This window comes from Callorhinus ursinus, unplaced genomic scaffold, assembly GCF_003265705.2.
Source record: "Callorhinus ursinus isolate GAN/ISIS: 27379988/994484 unplaced genomic scaffold, GSC_fseal_2.0 scaffold28, whole genome shotgun sequence".
In the NCBI taxonomy this organism is placed as follows: domain Eukaryota; kingdom Metazoa; phylum Chordata; class Mammalia; order Carnivora; family Otariidae; genus Callorhinus; species Callorhinus ursinus.
The window spans coordinates 15689291-15699116 of record NW_027397090.1 but is presented as its reverse complement, the minus strand read 5'-3'; the positions used below and the strand labels follow the sequence as shown (position 1 = coordinate 15699116).

Here is a 9826-nt window from a genome sequence, read left to right as displayed (position 1 = left end):
AATTCTGTCGCTTTTATACACTGACCTAGAGCAGCGTTCGCGGGAAATGGGGAGTATCCCATCCACCACTTATTTCTTGAAGTTTTTGTGTTTTCTTTCTCTTACCTACTCGGCAGATACTAGGATGGAACAGCGGCACTCCGCAGAGAGCAAACACAGAACTCAGTCTCAAGCTTTTCCCAAATCTTATTATCTCCAGGGGTTAAATACCCGCAAGCAGCGCGGACAGATCTGAGTTCAACCTCCGCTCCTCCGAAGCCCCCTCCAATTCCCTAACGAGGAGCCCTAGAGCAGCAGAGAAGGGGACTAGCCCGAAAGCGGGCAGATGTTTGGGGGGGAAGCGAGCAGCAGGACAAGCGGGACCTTTCGCAAGAATTGAAGAATCCCGGCGGCAGCTGCTAGAAGTAAGTTCTGGCAGGCCTCGGAAGTCTGGCACTGGGTGAAGCCCAACAGGCTTTCCCCAGCGCCACAACCACGGCCTTGAAAGCAGGGGACGGCTGGGCGCTCACAGCGCCCAGATTTCTATGTGTGGAAAGTTTAAACAAATGTGCTCCTCAGGGAATGGGGGAAGGGAGCGGAGGGCAAGCCTGGGCTCAGCCGAGGGAGCGCGCGGGTGTGCGCGGTGCGCGGCCGCCGCTCCGACGCGGGGAGGCGCACGGGTCGTCGGCGGCCGCCGCCGCATCTGCCCCCGAGCCCCGGCCGAACGGGGACGCGGCCGCCGAGGCCCCGCGGGTCCGCCGCCCAGGCGCAGGGGCGCGGGACTCCGGGGGGAAGTTGAGGGCGGGACCGCGCCAAGGCGCCGGGGAGGGCGCGGCGAGAGGCGGCGGGCGGCTCTACTTACTCGGCTGTACCAGATGCTGAGGCGGACCGGGGCCAGCACGGCGAAGAAAGTCCTCTGGGGGTCGGACTGAACGTGGAAAGGCGCCTCGGCCGGGCTCCCCAGAGGGCACAGCAGCCTCTTGGGCCAGCCGCTCAGGAAATACATGGTCCGCGCGGAGGCGCCGACGCCGCGGCGCCCGGCGGCCCCCGGCCCCGTCCGTCACACTCAGCGGCCCGGGGCCGGACGCCCGCCTCCCACACCGCCACCGGCCGAGTCGGCGGCGTCGGCAGCGGCAGCTCGGGGCATCTGCCCGCTGGCCGGGCCGGGCCGAGCCGACGCGAAGACGAGCGGCGAAGGAACCCTCGGGCTGACGGGGCCCAGTGTGGGGGAGGTAGGGGGAGGGAGAGTCGGGATGGAGAGGGGGCGGGAGGAGCGCGGAGGCCCGCCCCGGCACGACCCCACCCCTTCCTCGGGCCGCACGGGCGTCACCACGCCGCGCCGCGTGGGTCGGGCCGGGGAGGGCAGCCGCACGCACGCGCAGTGGAGGCTGCCCCTTCCTCCTCGCTCTGCCTTCTGAAGTTCCGCCCCAATCTTCACGAGCTGCCGCCGCGTTGCGTCAATACGCATGCGCTTTTGCCCACTTCTGGCCCCTCTGCGCCTCCCACTTGCAATCTGGAGCATATTGTTTGGGCCGGGTGGGAGGAGCAACCGCCTGAGGCTAACAGGAAAGTGGGCCGATCTGGGCGAGTCGCAGCTGCCGGGTGCCTGGACCGGCGGGACACGCCTCTCGCCCAGGCTAGCCAAATTTGACTTCCTTCGCGGATTGGTGAGGCCTGTGGGGCGGGCCTGGCGCTGCAGCTCGGAGGTGGAAGGGGCAGTTTTGCGGGGGAGCTCGAGTCACGTGACTTTCCCTGCTTTCCCCCCCACCCCCGCACCCGGTGCTGGGTTGTGGGGTCCTTGGTCCAGTGAGCCCCTGTGGTGTGCCAGGGTCTGCAGTGAAAGCTCGCGATGGAGTTCCTGCCCTCATGGAGTTTACAGCCCAGAGGTGCCTTTATTCGATCCATAAATAAACCACCTACCATGAAAGTGTTTGAGCCCTGTCCTCTTTGCTTCATGTTTCTAAATCTAGCATGTAATTCTGAATTCAATTTGTATTCATCTGTCCCTTTACCAACCACAGTGTTAGACAAGGCAAGGCTATCTCTTTTTTGTACCCTCAGTAGAGTATATGCTGCAAAAGACTTGGACATAATTTTAGAGTTTGAACGGCTTTAGAGTCTCTCTGGTTGGTTGTGTAACTTCTGGACCCAAGGGATCACCTTAACAACTGTTCTTTTTAAGTACTACTGACCCAGCGATTACCTCTGAATAGGAGGACGGTGTGAATGGGGATGGAGTGTGTGTAGAGAGGGGGGAAGGGGGGGTCTAGAATAAAAGACTTGCTTTTCATTGTCCGCTCATTTTGTTCAGTTTGCATTTTTCCACTTTTTTAAATTAAAAAATAGTTGAGTTAACCCAGGTTTAAAGCAAATGTTACATTAAAAAGTAGCAACACAAACAGCAAAGGAGGAAACAAAGTAACTTAATATGGATCAGATGTAGCGTTGCAGCTGGTATTCATAACAAAATATGTAACTTTTCCATAATTTTTTTAAATATTCACTGCATTCCCCAGAAGGTGATCAAAGAACCTCAAATCAAAGCTGAAACTGCCTCACCACTCGCTGGCCTCTTGTGGTCGGACTGTGTCTCCTTCCTGGTGTTTTTTTTTCCCCCCCGACATCCAGCACAGCAGCCTGGCACACTCTGAGAATAGTAAACTCTGAAAATATGTGTCAAATGAAAATTGGAGGAAACCCTGATCCAGCTGAAGTACACCATTAGACAAATAAAGAGACCCAGGGAGATTTCTTGACTTACCAAAATAAAACTGTAGAACAATAACAGTGTTGCATCATGACTTACTCAGATTGTTATGCACTTGGCAGAAAGAGAGAAAATGAAAATCAGTTACAGTATAGCAATTCCTCTGGCAATTTTACTGAGAATGTATTTCTCCCAGCTCCCCTACAGAGGGACTTTGTTCTCATGTGTCTTCTAAGTGAGAGCATCTTACTGCACACATGCCTAATTTAAGGAACTTCTAATGATTTTTTTTTTGCACTCAGTTTTAACTTGACTTGCTGAGTTTGTTTATTTATTTATTTATTTATTTATTTATTTATTTATTTTACAGAGGAGGGAGGGACAGAGGGAGAGAGGAATCTTAAGCAGGCTCCGTGCCCAGCGCAGAGCCGGAAGCAAGGCTCGATCTCCTGAGATCATGACCTGAGCCGAAATCAAGAGTCGGAAGCTTAACCAACTGAGCCACCCAGGCACCCCTACTTGCTGGCTTTAGAATCGAATTCCCTTGCTAAACTCTTGTGGCATTTTAGGTTTACAAAATATTTTCAAATACATGATTTGATTTAGTTCCACAGTAAACCTTCAATGTGGGTAATACTGCTGTGATGTTTATTCTCACTTTCTTAATGAGGAAACAGGACCAGAGTGGCAGAGAAGCCTGAAAAGAAGTGCTCCTTTCTCCTGCAGACCCACTCATCTTGAGACTGGATTGAATTGAACTGTGCTAGTGGCTGGAGGCAGTGAGGGGCTGGGGGGGGGGTGAGTGCCATATTGGACTCTCCACAGCCCTTTACTTAACAGTTCCACATTGTGGTAGAAACTTTATGGAATGCCTTTCCAGCTTTCAAATATCATATCCTAACCTTACTTTGTAAAAAACACTATCAATCCCTTCACTGTTTCTTCCTCTCCTTCTCTCCCAGCACCATCACCTTCTAGTCAAACTTACGGAACTCTGTTCTGAGCTAAGACTAAGCTGGTCAATGAAAACTTAACAGGTACGTGTTTTCAAAGTAGCAGACTTTCTTACAAGAAATAATGCTGGTAAGGGTGCACAGAAACAGAAGTACATTTATAAACTGTTGGTGGATTTGGTGCAGTTTTTCTAAAGTGTTGTTGGAATTACACTTAAAAATGGTGAAATCATGGGGCGTCTGGGTAGCTCAGTCGTTAAGCCTCTGCCTTCAGCTCAGGTCATGATCCCAGGGTCCTGGGATCGAGCCCCGCATATGGGTCTCTGCTCCGCAGGAAACCTGCTTCTCCCTCTCCCACTCCCCCTGCTTGTGTTCCCTCTCTCGCTGTGTCTCTGTCAAATAAATAAATAAAATCTTAAAAAAAAAAATTGGAGAGGGGAAGTGAGCAAGATGGTGGAGGAGTAGGAGACCTGGATTTCGTCTGGTCTCAGGAATTCAGCTGAATAGGGATCAAACCATTCTGAACACCTACGAACTCAACAGGAGATCGAAGAGGAGAGTAGCAACAACTCTCTGAACAGAGAAGCGACCACTTTCTGGAAGGTAGGACGTGCGGAGAAGTGAATCCGAGGCGATATTCGGGAGGATAGACGGTGGGGGGAGGGGGCCTCCGCCAGCCGCTTCTGGCAAGTGCTAGAGCCGCGGAGCACAAAATCGGACCTTTTAGAAGTCGGCTCCGCGGAGGGACGTCACTCCAGTGGCTAAGCGGGGGGTGGGACCCTCGCGGGACAGTGTGGTCTCAGGACCCTCGGGGTCACAGAAAGACCGGGGGTGCCTGAGTGCGGCAGGGCTCCCAGGGATCCGAGCGGGGAAGCCGGCCGCAGAGACGGAGCCGAGGCGGGGCTCTCAGCTCGGGGTGGCCATAAACTGTGATCCGCGACACAGTCGGGCCACTGCTCCTCCAGCAGGGACCCAACAAGCGGCAGAGCCGGGGAGACTCCTTTTCCTCCCCCAGGAGGAGCGGTGCGGGAGCACACCGCAGGGATCTGCTGGGTTTGGAGACTCCACACGGGGTCGGGTGCCACAGACAGAAACGCTCGGTCACAGGCCGGGTGAGCACGGAGTGCGGCCAGAGACCGGGGACACGGGAGGGACTGCTTTTCTCTGGGGGCGCACTGAGGAGCGGGGCCCCGAGTTCTCAGCTCCTCCGGGTGGAGATTGGGAGGCCGCCATTTTCACCCTGGTCCTCCAAAGCTGTACCAGAGCTTGCAGGGAACAAAAGCTCCCGAGGGCAAACCCAAGCAGCTTGCTTAGCCTGGACCGACAAGGGCGGGGCAATTCCGCCTCCAGCAAAGACATTTGGGAACCATGGCAACAGGCCCCTCCCCCAGAAGATCAGCACGAACAGCCAGCCAAGACCAAGTTTAGCGATCAAGGAGAACCGCAGAACTCCAGCACTAGGAGAATACTGCACATAGAATTCATGGCTTTTTTACCATGATTCATTAGTATTTCAAAGTTAACTTTTTTTGAATTTTTCTTTTTCCCTTTTTCAACCAACATCTTATCAATCCCTGTTTTAAAAAAATTTTTATTTTTCATTTTTAGAGTCATGTTCTAGCCCTTCATAGTAGTTACCCTTATTTTTGGCATATATGTATAAGTTGCTCTCTCTTTAAAATTTTGAGATACAGTTTCTTCTAACAGATGAAAATATACCCTAAATCTCTACTGTATGGCTTTGTTCTAGTCTCCTGCTTGATCATATTCTCTCCCCCTTTTTTTCCTTTCTTCTTTTATCCTCTTCTTTCTTTTTCAAAAACCTTCTTATCAATTCCTTTTTTAAGATATTTATAATTTTCATCTTTACACTCATATTCCATTCATTCATCATATCAGCCCTTATTTTGTATATATTTAAGTCTTTTTTCTTTAAAATTTTAGGAGCACTTTCTTCTAACAGACCAAAATACACCCAAAATCTAGTGTGTGGCACTGATCTATGCAACAGTCTGATAATATTTGATCATATTCTGTTTTTTTTGTTGTTGTTTTGTTCTGTTTTTGTTTGTTTTTATCTTTCTTCTCTTTTTTTTTTCTTTCTTTCCCTTTCTTTTCCCCTGGTTTCAGGTCTTTTCTGATTTCTTTAGAGTATATTTTCTGGGGACGTTGTTAAACTGTGCGCATTTTGTTCTCTCATTCATCTGTTCTCCTCTGGACAAAACGACAAGACGAAAAAAATCATCTCAACAAAAAGAAGAAGAGGTAGTACCCTCTGCCAGGGACCTACTCAATACTGACATTAGTACGATGTCAGACCTAGAGTTCAGAATCATGACTTTAAAGATACTAGCTGGGCTTGAAAAAAGCATAGAAGTTATTAGAGAAACCCTTTCTGGAGAAATAAAAGAACTAAAATCTAACCAAGTCGAAATCAAAAAGGCTATTGATGAGGTGCAATAAAAAAATGGGGGCACTAACTGCTAGGATAAATGAGGCAGAAGAGAGAATCAGCGATATAGAAGACCAAATGATGGAAAATAAAGAAGCTGAGAAAAAGAGAGATAAACAACTACAGATCATGAGGGCAGAATTCGAGAGATAAGCGATACAATAAGACGAAACAACATTAGAATAATTGGGATCCCAGAAGAAGAAGAAAGAGAGAGAGGGGCAGAAGCTATATTGGAGCAAATTATAGCAGAGAACTTCCCTAATGTGGGGAAGGAAACAGGCATCAAAATCCAGGAGGCACAGAGAACTCCTCTCAAAATCAATAAAAATAGGTCAACACACCGACATCTAATAGTAAAACTTACGAGTCTCAGAGACAAAGAGAAAATCCTGAAAGCAGCTCGGGAGAAGAGATATGTAACCTACAATGGTAGAAATATTAGATTGGCAACAGACCTATCCACAGAGACCTGGCATGCCAGAAAGGACTGGCATATCTTCAGAGCACTAAACGAGAAAAATATGCAGCCAAGAATACTATATCCAGCTAGGCTGTCATTGAAAATAGAAGGAGAGATAAAAAGCTTCCATGACAAACAAAAACTAAAGGAATTTGCAAACACGAAACCAGCCCTCCAAGAAATATTGAAAGGGGTCCTCTAAGCAAAGAGACAGCCTAAAAGCAGCATAGACCAGAAAGGAACACAGACAGTATACAGTAACAGTCACCTTACAGGCAATATAATGGCACTAAATTCCTATCTTTCAATAGTTACCCTGAATGTAAAAGGGCTAAATGCCCCAATCAAAAGACACAGGCTATCAGATTAGATTAAAAAACAAGACTCATCGATATGCCATCTGCAGGAGACTTATTTTAGACCCAAAGACACACCCACATTGAAAGTGAGGGGGTGGAAGACCATTTACCATGCTAATGGACACCAAAAGAAAGCTGGGTGGCAATCCTTATATGAGACAAATTAGATTTTAAACCAAAGACTGTAATAAAAGATGAGGAAGGACACTATATCCTACTTAAAGGATCTATCCCACAAGAAGATCTAACAATTGTCAATATCTATGCCCCTAACATGGGAGCAGCCAATTATATAAGGCAATTAATAACAAAAGCAAAGAAACACATCGACAACAATACAATAATAGTGGGGGACTTTAACACCCCCCTGACTAAAATGGACAAATCATCTAAGCAAAAGATCAATGAGGAAATAAAGACTTTAAATGACACACTGGACCAAATGGACTTCACAGACATATTCAGAACATTCCATCCCAAAGCAACGGAATACACCTCCTTCTCTAGTGCCCATGGAACATTCTCCAAAACAGATCACATCCTAGGTCACAAATCAGGTCTCAACCGGTACCAAAAGATTGGGATCATTCCCTGCATATTTTCAGACCACAGTGCTTTGAAACTAGAACTCAATCACAAGAGGAAAGTCGGAAAGAACTCAAATACATGGAGGCTAAAGATCATCCTACAAAAGGATGAATGGGTCAACCAGGAAATTAAAGAAGAATTAAAAAAATTCATATGGAAACCAATGAAAATGAAAACACAACTGTTCAAAATCTTTGGGATGCAGCAAAGGCAGTCCTGAGAGGAAAGTATATAGCAATACAAACCTTTCTCAAGAAACATGAAAGATCTCAAATACACAACCTAACCCTACACCTAAAGGAGCTGGAGAAAGAACAGCAAAGAAAGCCTAAACCCAGCAGGAGAAGAGAAATAATAAAGATCAGAGCAGAAATCGATGAACTAGAAACCAAAAGAACAGTAGAACAGATCAACGAAACTAGGAGCTGGTTCTTTGAAAGAATAAACAAGATTGATAAACCCCTGGCCAGACTTATAAAAAAAAAAGAGAAATGACCCAAATCCACAAAATCATGAATGAAAGAGGAGAGATCACAACCAACACCAAAGAAATACAAACAATCATAAGAACATATTATGAGCAACTTTATGCCAGCAAATGAGATAATCTGGAAGAAATGGATGCATTCCTAGAGATGTATCAACTACCAAAATTGAACCAGAAAGAAATAGAAAACCTGAACAGACCTATAACCACTAAGGAAACTGAAGCAGTCATCAAAAATCTCCCAACAAACAAAAGCCCAGGGCCAGATGGCTTCCCAGGGGAATTCTATCAGACATTTAAAGAAGAATTAATACCTATTCTTCTGAAACTGTTCCAAAAAATAGAAATGGAAGGAAAACTTCCAAAATCATTTTATGAGGCCACCATTACCTTGACCCCAAAACCAGACAAAGACCCCAACAAAAAGGATAATTACAGACCAATATCCTTGATAAACATAGATGCAAAAATTCTCACCAAAATACTAGCCAATAGGATCCAACAGTACATTAAAAGGATTATTCACCACGACCAAGTGGGATTTATCCCTGGGCTGCGAGGTTGGTTCAACATCCACAAATCAATCAACGTGATACAATACATTAACAAAAGAAAGAACAAGGATCATATGATCCTCTCAATAGATGCAGAAAAAGCATTTGACAAAGTACAGCATCCTTTCTTAATCAAAACTCTTCAGAGTATAGGAGTAGAGGGCACATACCTCAATATCATAAAAGCTATCTATGAAAAACCTACAGCGAATATCATTCTCAATGGGGAAAAACTGAGAGCTTTCCCCCTAAGGTCAGGAACGCGGCAGGGATGTCCACTATCACCACTGCTATTCAACACAGTATTAGAAGTCCTAGCCACCGCAATCAGACAACAAAAAGAAATCAAAGGCATCCAAATCGGCAAAGAGGAAGTCAAACTCTCACTCTTTGCAGATGATATGATACTGCATGTGGAAAACCCTAAAGACTCCATCCCACACTGCTAGAACTCATACAGGAATTCAGTAAAGTGGCAGGAATAAAATCAATGCACAGAAATCAGTGGCATTCCTATACACCAACAACAAGACAGAAGAGAGACAAATTAAGGAGTCGATCCCATTTACAATTGCTCCCAAAACCATAAGATACCTAGGAATAAATCTAACCAAAGAGGCAAAGGATCTGTACTCAGAAAACTATAAACTACTCAAAAGAAATTGAGGAAGTCACAAAGAAACGGAAAAATATTCCATGCTCATGGATTGGAAGAACAAACATTGTGAAGATGTCAATGCTACCTAGAGCAATCTACACATTCACTGCAATCCCCACCAAAATACCATCCACTTTTTTCAAAGAAATGGGACAAATAATCCTAAAATTTGTATGGAACCAGAAAAGATCCCGAATAGCCAGAGGAATGTTGAAAAAAAAAAAAGCAAAGCTGGCGGCATCACAATTCCAGACTTCCAGCTCTATTACAAAGCTGTCTTCATCAAGGCAGTATGGTACTGGCACAAAAACAGACACATAGATCAATGGAACAGAATAGAGAGCCCAGAAGTGGACCCTCAACTCTATGGTCAACTCATCTTTGACAAAGCAGTAAAGAATGTCCAATGGAAAAGAGACAGTCTCTTCAACGAATGGTGTTGGGAAAATTGGACAGCCACATGCAGAAGAATGAAACTGGACCATTTCCTTACACCACACACAAAAATAGACTCCAAATGGTTGAAAGACCTCAATGTGAGACAGGAGTCCATCAAAATCCTAAAGGAGAACACAGGCAGCAACCTCTTCGACCTCAGCCGCAGCAACTTCTTCCTAGAAACATCA

General features: G+C 46.4%; 1 protein-coding gene across 3 annotated transcripts in view; it reads right to left on the bottom strand.

Moving 5' to 3' along the window:
• The window catches only part of RIC1 (RIC1 homolog, RAB6A GEF complex partner 1), a 169676-nt gene extending 168486 nt beyond the window's left edge, over window positions 1-1190 (bottom strand). For all 3 annotated transcript variants that reach the window (XM_025891346.2, XM_073878169.1, XM_073878168.1), the window contains exon 1: window positions 842-1190. In XM_025891346.2, the coding sequence (XP_025747131.1) occupies window positions 842-985 (144 nt within the window). In that variant the 5' untranslated portion in view covers window positions 986-1190. The remainder of the gene's footprint in view (window positions 1-841) is intronic.
• Window positions 1191-9826: the final 8636 nt, after the last annotated feature.